Below are 16,366 nucleotides of genomic sequence, written 5' to 3'. Positions count from 1 at the left end.
AGTAGTAGGATACATAGTCAGCATACCAAACTTAGTAGTTTTTCTATATACCAATAATGAACTTGCTGATAAAGAAATCAGGAAAATAATCCCATTAGCCATTGCATAAATAATTCCTAGGAATAAACCCAACCAAGGAGGTGAAAGATCTCTACAATGAAAATTTTAAAACACTGAAAAAATTGAATAATACATCAGAAGAAAGAAAGAACTCCTATGTTCTGGATTGAGAATCAGTATAATTTAAACAGCCAAGATATCAAAAGCAATCTACAGATTCAATGCAATCCCTTTCAAATTACCAATGTCATTATTCAGAGAACAAAAAAATGATCCTAAAATTTATATGGAATCACAAATAAACCCCAAAGAGCCAAAGCAATCCTGAGAAGAAGAGTAATGTCAGAAGCACCACAATACCTGATTTCAAAATATATTATAGAAACATAAGAACAAAAGAGCAGATATTGGCTTAAAGATAGATGTGTAGACCAATGGACTATAATAAAGGACCCAGAAATAAACTCATGCATCTACAGCCTTCTGATACTTGACAAAGCTTACAAAATTCTACACTGGCAAAAAGACAGCTTCTTCAACAAATGGTGCTGGGAAAACTGGGTATATATGTGTAAAAGACTGAAAGTAGATCCATTCTTTTATTTATTTATTTATTTTTTGTTGTTGTTGATACAAAAATCAACAAAAACGGATCAAAGACCTTATTGTAAAGCCTGAAACTTTTAAACTACTAGAGGAGAACAGGGGGAATGCTGCAAGATCTTGGCACAGGCAGTGAATTCTTGAATAGAACTCCAATAGCTCAGAAAACAAAACCAAGAATTGACAAGTGGGATTACATCAAGTTAGGAAGCTTCTGCACAGCAAAGGAAATAATCAACTGAGGGTAGAGATGACTCATAGAGGGAGGAATTCTTTGCCAACATTTTATCTGACACAGGACAATATCCAGAATATATGAAGAACTCAAATAAAAACAATGAACAAGTAATCCAATCCAAAAAATTTCTGATCAGACACTTCTCCAAAGAAGTGAAAATGGCCAATAAATACATGAAAAAATGCTCAACATCATTAGCCACCATGGAAATGCAAATCAAAACTACATGAAGAGTCCATCTCCTTCCTAGACAGAATTTGTATAACAACAACAACAACAAAACCAACAAACCCAAATGCAATCCTGGTGAGGATTTGGAGGGAAAGGAACTCTCACACACTATTGACGGGAATGTGGAAAACAATGTGGAGCTTCCTTAGAAAGCTGAAAATAGAACATACCATATGATCTGGTTACACCACTTTTGGGTATGTATCCACAGGAACTGAAGTCAGCACACAACTTTGATTCCTGCATACCCACATTTACTGTAGTGTCACAAAACCCAAGATATGGAAACAGGATCGATTCATCAACAGATGAACTGATGAAGATATATGGTCTGTGTACACAAAGAGGAATGATTCAGTCATAAAGAAGAATGAAATCATGTCATTTTATGGAAATTGGGTCAAACTGGAGGACATCATGGCAAATTAAATAATCCAGAGACAGAAGAGAAAGCATCAGATGCTTTTTCTTATCTGTGGAAACAAACAAACAAAAAAGACCTGAAAGTAGAAAAGGAACTATTGTGGAAAGGGAAGAGGAACGGAAGAGGGAAAAGAGAAGGCAGGGTAAGAGAGGGTAGAAAGGGAGGGTATGATCAAAGCATGATATATACATGTATGCATGTATGGAAATGTTGCCTTAAAAGCTATGAATTTGGACAATTAATAGGCATTAATAATTACAACTTTAAGAAAATTATCTTTCATGACAACAATGAATGAAACTAGAAATCAAATTAGAAGAAATGAATGAATTCCTAATACAGTACAACCAAACGAGACTGAATCAAAATGAAATAGATAGTCTGAACAGATCAGTAATGAGTAAGAAGACTGAATGAGGGATAAAAAGTCATCAATTAAAGAGAAACTCAAGACCAGATGACTTCACTGATGAATTACACAAAACATTTAAAGAAGAACTAATATTATTCCTTCTCAAATTCTTCTCAAATTCCTTCAAAAATCAAAGAATGCTTTCAAATATTTTTTTATAAAGACAGCATACCTGACACTAAACTAATACAAGGACATTATAAGAAAATCACAGACCAATGTCCTTCAAGAACATAAATGCAAAAATCTCCAATAAAATACTAGCAAAACTGAATTCAACAGCACATTAAAAGAATACTCCACCATGATCAAGTAGGACTTATTCCTAGGATGCAAAAATGATTGAACAAATGCAAATAAATAAATGTGATACATTCACATCGTAGATTGAAGGACAAAATTGATCATCTTATTTGATATAGAAAAAGTGTTTGATCAAATCAACATTCTTTCATGATAAAAGATTTTATCAAATTAAAGATAAAAGGAATATTCCTTGACACAAGAAAAACCAGATGAGAAGCCCCCAGTTAATATTAAACTCAGTCTTGAAACATTGAAAATCTTTCCTATAAAATCTGGAATAAAACAAGATGTCTAATCTTATGACCATTAAATTCAACACAGAAGTGGAAGTCCTTGCCAAAGTAATTAGGCAAGAGAAAGAAATAAAAGGCATCTAAATAGGGAACATAGATATGATGTTGTCATTGTTTGGGGGTCAACATAGTATTTTATACAGAACATCCTACAGACTTAACCACTGATAGTTAGGGAGTACAGTTGCAGGATACAAAATTAACACAATAATTAGTAGCATTTCAATGCACTAACATTGATCTATCAAAAAAGAAATCAAGAGAACAACCCCATTTTTACTAGCACAAAAATGTGAAATATCTAGTAACAAATTTAACCAAGACATAGGTTTAATACATTTACAATGAAAGCTGTAAAATAAAGATAAAAGAAATTGAAGAAGACAACAAGTAAATAGAATGCTCATGGACTGGGAACATTAATATTATGATGTTCATACTACCCAGAGATCTACTGTTTCAATGCAATTCCTATCCAAAGTTCAATGACATTCTTCATAGAAATAGAAAAACAATCTTAAATTAATTTGAAACCACAAAAAATCCTGAGTCACATGTATAATCACAGAAATGAAAAGTTGTACCTATTTGTGTACAATGAATCAAAATGCGGTCTGTAAAAACAAACAAACAAAAAAAGAATCCTGACTCATCTAGGTAATTATGAGCAAAAAGAATAAAACTGGAGATATTACATAACCTGCTTTCCAACTATATTACAAAACTATGGTAATTAAAACAGCATAGAATTGGGGGGACACACACAAACACACACACACACACACACACACACACACACACACTAACCAATTTATACAGAATTGAGAACTCATAAAATGAACCCAGGCATATACAATCAACTGACATTCAACAAAGTTGCCAAGAATAGCCGAGTGTGGTGGCACATGCCTGTAATCCCAGCAGCACAGAAAACTGAGGCAGGAGGATCCCAAGTTTAAAGTCAGTCTCTGCAACTAAGCGAGGCCCTAAGAAATTTAGCAAGACCCTGTCTCTAAATAAAAAATTTAAAAAGGACTGGGGATGTGACTCAGTGGTTGAGTGTCTCTGGGTTCAATCCCTGGTACCAAAAGAAGAAAAAAGAATTGCCAAGAATACACTACACAATGGGAATAAAATAGCCTCTTCAATAAGTTGTGTTGAGAAGACTGGATATCCACAAGCCTAAAAATGAAACTGCACCCTATCTCACACTGTAAAAAAATCAAATAAAAATGAATTAAAGACTTAAATGTAAGATCAGAACTCTCCTAGAAGAAAACATAGAGGAAAAATTACATGACATTGATCTGAGTCAATGACTTTTTGGACTTAAAAACTGCCAAACTGCAGGCAGTACACGTGAAAATAGACAACTGGAATTATATCAGACTAACAAGCTTCAGCAAAGCAAGGAAAATGACTAACACTGTGCAGAGACGACCTGCAGGTTGGGAGAAAATATTTGCCATCCTACTGTGATAAGAAGTTATAAGACAAAATGTAGAAGGAATTTGAATAATTCACCAGCAAGAGAACCAGCCGGTTAAAGAATTGATAAGGGATTTGAATAGACATTTCTCAAAACTGATAGTATGCCCCGTACAAATGGACCACAGATATATTAACAAATGCTCAATGTCGCTACTGATTGCAAAAATGCAAACTGAAATCACAGCGAGATAGCGTCTCACACTGCTCAGGATGGCTCTCATCAAAGAATGAAAACAAGGACAAGGAGAAAGGCATCCTTCTACACCATCAGTGTGAAGGTAAAAGAAAGCAGTTTCCTTGCAGAATGAAAGATTCGATTGTCATATGATTCAGAAATCCCACTACTGAATTTTTACTCCAAATACTTAAAGTGGGTGTGTTGAAGGGTTGTCTGCACCCCGACATTCACTGCAGTCACAATAGAGTCAAGTGGAGGAATCAACCCGAGTGTCCATCAACCAATGAATGGACAAGGAAAATGTGATATTATAGATGCAATCAGCCTTAAAAAGAAGAAAATCTAGATAATTGCCATTCTGATTAGAGTGAGATGGAATCTTAGAGTAGTTTTGATTTGCATTTCTCTCATTGTTAGAGATGTTGAACTTTTTTTCATATATTTGTTGATGAATTGTTTTTCTTCTGTGAAGTGTCTGTTCAGTTCCTTAGCCTGTTTATTGATTGGGTTATTTGTATTTTGGGTGTTAAGTTTTTTACCTTCTTTATATATTCTAGAGATTAATGCTTTATCTGAGGTACATGTGGTAAAGATTTTCTCCCAATCTGTGAGCTCTCTCTTCACATTATAGATTATTTCTTTTTGCTGAGAAGAAGTTTTTTAGTTTGAATTCATTACATTTATTGATTATTGATTTAACATCTTGGGCTTTAGAGTTCCTTCAACAGATGAATGGATAAAGAAAAAAATATATATATATACACTTATAAATACATATACAATGGAATATTACTCAGCTTTAAAGAAGAATGAAATTATGGCAAATGAATGGAGTTGGAGAATATCAATGCTAAGCAAAATAAGCCAATCCCAAAAAACCAAAGGCCAAATGTTTTCTTTGATAGGCAGATGCTAATTCACAATAAGTGGGTGGATAGGGAAGAATAGAGTTACTTTATATTAGTTTATATTAGGTAGAGGGAACGAAGGGAGGGGAAGGGGTATAGAGGTCAGAAAGATGGTAGAGTGAAACAGACAAGATTACCTCATGTACAGATGACTGCATGACTGATGTAGTTCTGCAATATGTATAATCAGAAAAAAGAGAAATTATACTCCATTTATGTAAGATTTAATAAAATGCATAAACATTCTACTGTCATGTATAACTAATTAGAACAAATAAAAAATTTTTAAAAAAGAAAAAATTCATTTGTGACAATGTGGGTAAAATTGGATAACATGAAATGTCAGATACAGAAAGATAAAAATCACGTTTTATCACTCGTGTATGAAATCTAAAGCAACTGAATCATAAAAGCATGAGAAAAAGAGCAGTTAGATTGGTGAGGGGAAGAGGGAGATGACGGGAAAGGGTACAAAATGTCAGGCTAATGCACTCTTTTTGCATTCTATCGTGCAGTGTGGTGAGTACAGTTGATAATAAAGGACCATCCATTCAAAATTGCTAAGAGAGGAAATTTCAAGTCTTCTCAGTGTGAGAAGCGTTAGGACTTGAGGACCTGGTATGTCAATCAACTTGATGTAATCATGCTACACTGGATTCATGGACTGCAGTGCCACCCGTGCCCTGTGAATTCACACAAATATATTTTGTTGTTTTGATTTTAAAGTTCTGTGAGGGTCCCCTCTCTTTCTCTCTCTCTAAACACCCTGCACCCTCTTCACCGTACTTGACCTTCTTATTTGTGGTTGCTCTCAGATAACTGCAACTGCAGAGAAACAGTGAGAGTGGGCAATCAAAAGGGGACACCCCCAGACTGAGCTCACGCATCCCTGACCTCACACCACCCGCAGCCTTGAGTCCATGTTGGAAGGCCCTGGGCTAGCCCCCACGGCACAGCCCAAGGTAGGCAAAAGCCAGCACAGACATTGAAAATCACCACCCCTCCCCTGCTCTTCCTACTGACCCTTTCTTTTGTCCTCTTGTTCCTGGACACCTTCCTGATCCTATACCTGAAGCCTACTGTTACCCCACCTCCACTGGTTAACCCTAGTTCAGAACAAGCTTGACCTTGAGAATCTTCCAAGATCCATCCTCCGACATTCACCCTCTAGTCCCACATCCCACCAGAAGTCAGGGAAGGAGCCCTGCCACAGACGCTGCCAGTGCCTCACTCAGCCTGTTCCGGGGCAGGCTGCCCTGACTTCCTCCTCCAGCATCTATAGCTCTTTGCTCATGTTTTTCTCCTGCCATTAGAAATACTCTGCCCATGTTTTCAGGAGCTCATAGCACCCCAGAATTAACCCATGGAACAGCCTCCAACCAATGCCAACTGTTTATTGGAGACAAGCGCCCAGCTCTTGTCCATCAACAGGACGCTCCCGAGGTGTCTGTCTGCTTGTTTCCCAGAGCTCCCAGCCCCACTTGTCCACAGTGGACATGGGTACTGCAGTGCCTCATTGATGGCTTCCATCTCTTCTGCCTCAGTTTCTCATCTGGTGTCTGCTGGGCTCAGCTCCCATATTAACTACCTGCATTAGGATCCTCTTCTCAGAGTCTGATGCTCTGGTCAGAACCCCTTCCCAGGCCCTGTGGAAAATCAGACAGAACCCACCCAAGGCCCTGTGCTGACCTTCAGCAGTTTCCACATCTGTCCATGCTGGGAGGTGGCAGGTTGAGCACTGAAGTTGGTGGGCTAGTCCCGCTACTGTCCAACCTCTGGGACTCACCTCTGTGGCCACGTGCTATCATCACAGATGGGACACCAAATACCACATCAGCAATCAGATCCAGGAACAGGTCTTTCTTTCTGACAGGGTCGTCTGTCCCTCCTAAATACTTCTCAATGGCCACTGGAATCAGTTCCTCAGAGAGGTTCTGAAATCATCAAGAAAGAGACACACCTGTCCAGTGAGCAGCACAGCTACCCAGCCAGTTAAGAAGGCTTCCTCCATGGGATCCTCCTGGGTGGCGAGGAGGGAAAGGCAGGAACACGGGATGCAAACCCGGGTCCTAGGCTTTCTTCTGCATTGAATTGGTCTGTAATTTGGGGCAAGCGCCCATCCCACTGTTTCCCACGATTCCCACGATTCCCTCAAGTCTTACAACAAGGGGGTAGGACTTCCACAAGAGGGCCGTGGCCGTCTGCTGGTCCAGCTTGCCTTCAGAGAGAGGATAACCCATCATCTGTGAAAAGATGATTTAAGCATTGTGAATCATCAGGATTATCAGAAAGAACCAAACAAAAAACCAGCCAAAAAACGATAAAGAATGAAGGCTCTTCGTTGGCTTGAGATGTTCATGGGTCTTTCATGAGTTTTTAAAAAATCACACACACACACACACACACAAAAAGAACTTATACACAGAAACTCGAAGAATAGAAAGACGAAGCCTTAAATAAATATGTTTATCAGGCAAGGGGACATAGTGGTCATCCAGGCAGTAAGGAAAACTGAGACCAGGGTAGTGTTGAAGCAGAGGGCTCATGACAAGGCACAGACTGGACCCCACAGCCTCAATGGCCAAGGAAGACAGTCCACCATTATGGTCTGGTCCTTTGTCATAACCTCTGAAATCCTCTGAAGTGAGAATAGCAAAACTCTCCACATGTTGACGACTCTCAACCTCTGCACTCAGGACTCGACCCAACTTCAGCCTGGCTTCTAGTGGCTTAAGAGCATGACCCAGAATGACCCCTGTTCCCTAAAATGCCTTCCTGTGAAGGCACAATGCTCATGACTAAATATGGTTTTCTCCAGCCCAAACCTGGTGATGGGCACACAGGTCCATGAACCCTTCTTAGAGCAGTTACTTTAGAAAGCCTGCAATTATCAATAGTTTCTCTTTTCCTTTGTGATGAAGGCTTCTTATCACAAACTGTTTCCTTGAGAATCAGAGAGCCATTAAAACAATTTTTAAGAAATTTTTTGAAATGTATACATTTAAGGAGATGACTCCTTTTGCTTATTTATTTTTTTATTTTTGTGCAGTACTGGGGATGAACTTGGGGCACTCTACTACTAAACTACCTCCCCCAGCCCTTTTTATTTTTTATTTTGAGAGCATCTCACTAAGTTGCAGAGGCTGGCCTTGAACTTGGAATCCTCCTGCCTCAGCCTCCCAAGTTGCTGGGATTATATGTATGTGCCAGTGTACCTGGCTGAGGGAGATAACTCTTAATCTCCTTTCCAATCCTGGTGGCAGGATGAAGGCCTAACTTCAGTTAACACCTCTCTTTCCTCTCATGAAGAGAAGTCTGTTTCTCCTGCAGATGAGCATGGATCGTGAAATGCTGTGGTCGAGACAGGTGGACCCACCCTTCACACCCAAGGTGCCTCCTCAAGCACACCCCAGTCTTGAGATGTCTCCAGCCTTTGCTGTCAGGGATCTGAGTTCAGGTCATGCTTGGATCTTTTTGCTATTGCAGTCCTGTTACTGAATAAAGCCTGTCCTGTTTCTTTGACCACTGTCCAGCTTTGACTCTTGCTGTGGGTTTGCAATAGTTTATATATGTAAGCCAGTTTCAACTCAAGAAGAAGCAAATCCTGCTGAATCTTTCCATCAGGTGCCTGAGCGTGGGACCCATGAGCTCATGCCCCAGGTGAAAGCTATTGCACCCCAGATCTAACTGTCCTGAACTCCTCAGCACCCCCTTTCCAGAAAGCTTTCCATATGCACAGTTATCTCTCACCATCGGAATGAGCCAGCCGAACTCTTGCTTGTTGATTCCCACCATATAGGGGACCCTGTTGAACTTCTTATCAGCCAAAAGCTCTTGTGGTGTCTTGGGCAGCAGCTTTCCATCAATGACGGTGGGGAGGAAAGGATAGCTCTAGGGAGAGAGCGGACAGCGTGTGTTGTCACTCTGCTCCCGGGACACCTGCGGTCCTCTGCCTGTGTGGGAACTTGGCCAGCACTTAGACCCTCGTGGCTCTGAGCAGTGACCACAGAATCTTAGGGTCCTAACAAGAAAGTCTGAGTCTATGAGACACAGAGAGGAGAGTCTAACTGGGGAGCTTTAGTGATAAGTGTGGGTTTTATACACATATAAATGTGATTCTGGCTCACAGCAGTTACCTGTCACGCTCCATGAAGCCCGAATGAGTGGATACCAAACCTCCCAAGGATTGTTCCTTAGTGAAGGTCTCAGGAGTCTCTGATCATAACATCTTCATCACCCTGATTGTGTGTGTAGGTTTCTATTTAAAGAGCTTTATGTAATACAGATTTCTTACAAGGAATTAGTTACAGGTACTATTTATTGTAAGACACCAGCTAAGGAGTGCTTAACATCTTCTCGATCCTGCAGGGTGTAACTGACATTTCTATAGCCTCTGTCTCACAAATCTGCTGTCCACTATGCTTTTTTCAAAATTCAGTATCTCATGGATGCACACAGTTCCCTGCTTTTCCATCTTTTCCACAGCTGTATCATACACCATCAATGTCGTATCAGCACTTTTGAGCATGGCCTCACCTACGATAGGCACATCTCCACTTCCTCTCTGGATGGACTGTGTTGCTGACTCATTGACTCTGAACTCATGGCCAAGAGCACCATCCACCACATGCATTTTCTCCCCTAGGCCCAGCCCAGCCTCCCGTGCTTAGCGACACCAGGCAGCACTTCTTTACTACACTCGAGAGTCATTATAAATGGAAAAATCACCAACGAAAGCAAATAGTGCAAAAGATGTGGCAACAAACACCTCACAGAAGGGACATGTGTCAAGAGGAGAGATGATGCAAGGAGAGCATTTCCTTGTTTGGCCTTGGAGGGGAACGAGGGCATGGCGGGACTCAAATGCCTCACTGCTGTGTGCGTGTGTTGCAAATGGCCACGAGCGTGCCACCAGTGTTGATTTGGTGGTTGCAAGTACATTTTAGCAAGTCAACAAATTCACAAGCACAGAGATCTTGATGGATGAAGGCCAAGGGCATACGCCTGTCTACATTTAAACATGAGCTGTCTCGGGGAAGAGGTCAGCTTTAAGGAGGCATTGACCTCACCACTCCAGGGGCCTGCACTAAGGCTGGAGCCCCAATTGGAGGGAAATACAAGATAAGAGCCAATCCTCCTTCAACAGCTGACAGCAGAGAGCAGGATGGGGGTGACCCTACTGCTGCCTCGGGAAGGCTGTGCGATCAGAGGGCTGTGCGGGGAGCCAGCAGAGGAGCGCTCCTCTGAAGGAGGGTTCCTGCCAGTCCCCCGGACCAGGGCTGGCCGTCTGCCTGGACTCCGGGAGCCAACGTTCTAGACCAGCGAAGAAAAGGCTGGGAATGTCGCACAGCAGGAAGGGCTTGATCACATGATCGTGTCAGTAGGCAGGCCTAACCCAGGAGCCTCAAAGAGATTGTGAGATGCGGTCGTGGAACATTTTCTGCACTATATCTGACCCATCCCTGGCACTCAGGTGTGTTTGGAAGAACCAACTCCAGGGGGGCAGGCGGATTTGCCTTGGAAGCAAAGTCAGGCTGTTAAGAAAGGAGAGGACACCTTCTTCCTTGGGTTCAGAGGGCACATCTGTCATGGGACATAGAAGAGGGAAGAGAAAGAAGAGACAGGACAGGATAGGAATCCAGAAGATAGATGAGGGCCTGGGAAGGACAGCCCCTGGGAGGGGAGGAGTGGCATCGGCAATTGCCAGGACCATAGTAACTGCCTCTGTGCACCGAGGGGGTTCTACGGGCTGCCCTGTGAGGGCCGTGTGCACTGCCTGCCAGGCCTGGTTCAGAGAACCCAGGAGCATCCTCCACTCCACTCTTCTCACACCTTGCTGTCCATGGCAAGTCCTGTCACTGTTCCTTCAAAAACGTCCAGACTCTAACCCCTTCTCACCACCCTGCTCTGGCTCTGGACTAAGCCACCAGGATTCCTTGCCTGGGGAGTTGGAGTGCATTGTCCTCCCAGATGGTCTCTCCGTGCCTCTCAGTGAAACAGACCTTGGGAAAGTCTACAATCAGCTCACTGCTCTGTTCCAGCCCTCTGAGCCCCTCCCAACTCCTGCCAATCAAGTCCTTCCAGGGATCACCCCACCCCACCTCCATGACCTCCTTGGCCTCCAGCCTGCTCTCTCAGCCCCACAGCCTCCACTCCACACACAGGGGCCTCTGCAGCTGCTGTTCCCTCCCCCAGGAACACTCCTCATCCTGTTGTCCTGACGGCTGGCTTCCTTCCCTCCTCCAAGTTCACCTGCTCACCAAGCCATCCTGTGAATCTGATATTTATTTTCAAACACTGGCCTTTCTGTCCCCAGTCCCTAATTTATTGTTTGACCTTAATTCTGATCACCATCAACACATCACTCCCTGCACAGCTGATCAAACTTGTGGCCTCCCAGGAGATCTGTCCTGAAGCCTCCTCTGCCCCTTTTCCTGTTACCTCTGCATCATGAGCATGGAAGGGCTGGTGCTGGTCTTCCCACAGGGCCTTTTTGGAAGCAGCAAATGTAAACATGAAGGGGAAAGCTTGGTCCAGGGACTCAGAGGTACAGACTGGACTGGGAGTCAGGGGAATGGGTTCCAGTCCTGCCTGTGGTCCACCTGGCTGTGTTACCCTGGCAAGGGACCTCCCCTCTCTGGGCCTCAGCAATATACACACAAGGAGTGGCTGGGATTCCACAAAGGAGAATTCTTTCATTCATAATGAATTGGAGTTTAAAGGGCTTAAGACTCAAAACCTGTAATCAAGGAGCCTTACCTCTCTGGGGTCTCCAAATAAATCAAGGCTAAAAAAATTCTGTGGAGACAAAAGTAGAGAATATGGTTGAGAGAGAAGTCTCCCTGGCACAAAAGTTGATCCTGTGAGCTGTGCCCCACAGATATCAGGTTCTCCCACCTGGTGCCTCTTTGGCTGGGCTGGGAGGCAGTGGACACTGCAATGTGGCACAGGCATGCCCACAGGTAGCGTTGTTGGGGGAGGGGAGCAGGCACCAGCCAGGGAAGGAGAGACCTGGGAACCAGAGTCAGGGTCCCTGGGGCTCTGGGAGGACCTCTGCTGTCACTGCCATCCTCCTCTTCATCCTTTCCCCTACTTGTTCTGACTGGCAACGACACCCCAGTTTTCCTCTGACAGAAACATATAAACAAGATGGCAGCCTTGACAGACATGGGTCAGCCTCAGTGGGAGATGGGGCTGGAGGTGCAGTGGGCCCCTGGGAGAGTCCCCTCCTCTCACCTCCCACCCCAATTCCCACTTCCCTACTTCCTCTGCATGCATTCAGGTCTCTAAATGTGACCTGGGGTGCTCTGTGTCCCTGAACATACAGAGTACCAGGATGGTACAAGCCAGTGCCAGCCCAAGAGTTTACACCCAACCACACCCGAAATTGTTCAGCTAGGCAGTTTCTAAGAAGATGGGATATGAGTCCAAGGTACTTATAATCGTTAAGCTCCCCAGGAAACAAGTCTACCTCAGAGAAAAGCCAACAAAGAAGAATGGGAGACTGAGGCATAGAGGCAACTGACCCTCCACACTACCTTCAGAGCAGCTGGAGCCATCTGCTCATGAGCTCTTCACGTACCTGAAGACACTGCTACTATATAAATAAATATTTTTTTTCTTCCCCACCAAGGGATCTCAAAGTGGGTTTTCCCATCGTGGGTGAGAAAATTTGATTCAAACAAGCTTGAAACTCATGTCAGGCTATATTTGTCTTTGCTATGTTCACCAACATTGCAGCAATTGAAAAGCTGTGCTAGACCTCTTGGGTCTGACATACATGTGGGAAGGGAGCACTAGGGATTTCTCCATCATGGTTTGTAGCCCTCCAGGAAGGGATGAGTGTGTGTGTGTGTGTGTGTGTGTGTGTGTGTGTGTGTGTGTATACACCACGAGTAGCCAATAATCATGGAAGCATGTCTACAAGGAATTCAATGATCCAACAATCTACAAAAGAAGTCCTCAGATCTTAGGTTCTCTAGATTTTCCTGAAGTCACTATCAATTCCCATATTAACTTGCTGCTTTGTGCTGGACTGAAAATGAGTGGACTATTTGCCTCTTTCCAGGTATTAGAAAACAGCTTTATCTTAATCCTTGAAATACTTTGGTTACCTCATTTGAGCCTAATGAATCAGAACCCAAGCCCTGGAACCACACTGGACTTGATACACAGATACCTATTCAGAACACAGTCCTAGCAGCCTGCCCTGCAGGTCCAGAAGTATCCTCCATGTCCGAAGTCCAGACAAACAAGCCAGGGGCTCAGATAACTCTTGAGCTCATAGTCATACCTCCCCCCACTTAAGGGAATAGTTCTCCTTGCTCCTAATTAGAGTTTTATCTGGATACTGTCCTGCAGAACTTCTCTGTGATGACAGACTGCCATGATCATCCATCAATCCTCAAATGTCACTCTCCCTGGGAAGAACCCCTGTTGGTTACAAAGAATGTTTCCCTTCTCTGTCTTTCCACTACACTTTTCCCATTAAATATGTGGCTGTGTTTCTCCTTGGATAATTCTTCTGAGCAGGCACTATGTTCAATTTACATCTGCATCACCTCTCCTGACACCAGCTCTCCATATTCTTTGGGTAGATGGATGGATGGATGGATGAATGGATGGATAGATGGATGGATAGATGGATGGATGGGTGATGGTGGTCAATATAAGCACTATAGTTGAACTGGATGCATATATGAGAAAATGGATGAAAGCCAGCAGATTGGTGATGGGTAGTACATTGCTTCTGGAGGACGGGATGATGTAGTATAGACATATGTTGACTAAATGACTCATGGATAATGGACAGGTTGAAAATGAAAAGCTATGGATGGATTGACACTAGGTTGATAAGAGGATATTAGTGAAGTGGGTAAATGGATAGCTGACAGATGAATGGATGGGCTATTCTGGAGTCCTAATTGAGGCTGAGTCTCATCAAATCTAGAAAACTGGTCTATTACTGTGTTTTAATATATGAAGTTTCTCAATCAACCAAGGAAAATTATGACATCGTTCTAAAATTCTTTTCAGTTAATAGTCTCATCCCTAAAATTTAGGATGACAGTTACATGTGGATATATGAATTTTTCAGTTTCTTAAAATACATGTGAAGAGAAGAATGGCAAAATGTTAAATGTTAAAAGATCTGGAGGACATTATGCAATTTTCATCATATTATTGTTGGACATTTTTGACATTTGAGGTATTTCACAATAAAAGTGGAAAAATACATTTCTCAATTTGGATTAGGCAGCTGACACTGTTGCTGAGATGTAACACACTGTCCAGGTAGTTTGTCCTGGGCAGGGAACAGCTCAGCCAGTGAAACTCAGAGCCAAGTGCACAGGGGAGGAGCCACCAGAATGGAGGCACCTACCATTTTCAGGGTGGTCTCCAAGAGCTCTTCCTCGGTCTTCTGGCGCAGGCAGTGAACCATGACTGCTGACGTGGTGGTTTTACACCCAGCAGTAATGGCAATTTTCTGCAGAGATCACAGGTAACAGCAAGTTGAAGAGGCGTGTACCTTCCCTCCCACAACCTAGGCAGAGGAGTTTCATGCCACTGTCAACTTCTTTAAGGAGGTAACGGGCAGCCAAAAATACCTTAGACCTGTAGGTGTGGGTTCTGGGTCCCATGAATGTTATCTCTATTAGTAATTGGATTGGTGGCATAAGACTCTTGCATAACATCTCAGTATCTTCCACTTATCACTATTAAAATGAACACAATATCCATTCCCAGCACCATAAAAGTGAATAAATAACTAAATAAATCAGGCACTATGCGCTCAAAGTTCAATGCCTCAAAAGAGACTGTGTGGTTGGGGATTAGGAACTTGAAATAGGAAATTCCACTGTCAAATCCACCTCCTCCCTTAACTTGCTACTTGGCCTCATGCAAGCCATTCAGTCTCTGTGTGCCTCATTTCCCCCACCCATAAATGATGGTAATGATTACACTAATCTAGTAAGAAGAGTTCATACATGTGACATGCTGACATTTGTACCATGTCTCCTGCATGCTAGAGCTCAGGTATAATTGTAGGAACTCTAGATAGGACAATCCCCATGAAGAGGCTTCAAAACATGTGCAAGGTGATTTAAATATGAATTCTAAAGGAGGCCTTGCTACTCAGTCATTCTTGCTTTACTGATGCTTGGAGCATTTCTGGTGAGCACCACAGGAAAGTTCCCCAAGGAATTTAATAGAGCAGAAGAAAATTCCGGGAGATGTCCAGGATGAGACCCACCTCAGCCACCGGCTTGATGTCCTTCCTGATCAAAGCAGCAGTGAGGGCCACTCCACTCTCAGAAATGGCCCTGTGGAAGAGGTTCTTGGCCAGGGGAGACAACACCTGGCAGGACAGTGGAGAGGAGAAGGTTCATGTTCACAGGGTCAACAATTCACCTGCTCTTTCAGGTTCCCTCTACTTCTTCCTCTGCCCTGACCATTCACCTGGAGAGTCTGGGGGTGAGGAAACAGCTCCTCACCTATCCCAGCCTGCTAACCAGGCCTGCCCTGGGGCCAGCTTTCCTAAGAGAACCTCTGCAGCATGAAACCAGAGCACAGAGAGAGGCACAGAACAGGAAGTGTGTGGCACAGGCTCATCGTGACTATCAAAACAGTTGGAAGACAGCTGGGCCTTCCTACCCACAAACTCTCTTTTGACATTTCTGTTACTCAGAATGTGTCTGAAGAAAAAGGATCGTGGGAGCTCACCAACGTTTCTCGGAATGCCCACACGGATTATCATAGTGACAATTGGAAATAATCCAAAATATGTTTTAATATGATGAGATCAGATAAATACATAATTTTTATTCTTTATCATGGAATACTAAACAATTATTAAATTATTAATTAAAGATAATACTATGTAAGATGTCTAATATTAAGCTAAATCTTGATGTTACACTAGAGATTATAAAAATTTGGGGGGTAAAAAACAACAGATAGATGACAGAAAGAAAGAAAGTGAGAGTTGATGGATGGATGAAAGAGACGGAGACGGAAAGAGATAGAAAACTGTGGTTAAAAAAAAAAAAACAGATATACGTGTCAAAATTTCAACAGTAATTGCCCCTGGGTAGGAGGATTATAAACTATTTTCTTTGGGCTTATGTGTATTTTTTCTTTTTCTCTACTTTAAAAAATATGTAGACATTTTCCCCTGAATATTCATTCAACTAGGAAACCAATATATGCTTGAAAACTGC

At 42.7% G+C, this 16,366-nt stretch overlaps 1 protein-coding gene across 3 annotated transcripts in view; it reads right to left on the bottom strand.

Annotated features, from left to right (window-relative positions):
• The window catches only part of LOC306649067 (liver carboxylesterase 1-like), a 162,535-nt gene that overhangs the window by 133,848 nt on the left and 12,321 nt on the right, over window positions 1-16,366 (bottom strand). For 2 of the 3 annotated variants that reach the window (XM_079119702.1, XM_079119701.1), the window contains exons 6-11: window positions 15,400-15,504; window positions 14,527-14,631; window positions 11,904-11,942; window positions 8,895-9,035; window positions 7,307-7,387; window positions 6,931-7,078 (exon numbers count right to left, since the gene is read on the bottom strand). The exons of the other annotated variant lie outside the window; for it this stretch is intronic. In XM_079119702.1, coding sequence (XP_078975828.1) covers window positions 6,931-7,078; window positions 7,307-7,387; window positions 8,895-9,035; window positions 11,904-11,942; window positions 14,527-14,631; window positions 15,400-15,504 — 619 coding nt within the window. The remainder of the gene's footprint in view (window positions 1-6,930; window positions 7,079-7,306; window positions 7,388-8,894; window positions 9,036-11,903; window positions 11,943-14,526; window positions 14,632-15,399; window positions 15,505-16,366) is intronic. 3 annotated transcript variants of the gene reach the window in all.

Source organism: Sciurus vulgaris, assembly GCF_902686455.1.
Source record: "Sciurus vulgaris genome assembly, chromosome: 17".
NCBI lineage: Eukaryota > Metazoa > Chordata > Mammalia > Rodentia > Sciuridae > Sciurus > Sciurus vulgaris.
This window is presented reverse-complemented; position numbering and strand designations above follow the sequence as displayed.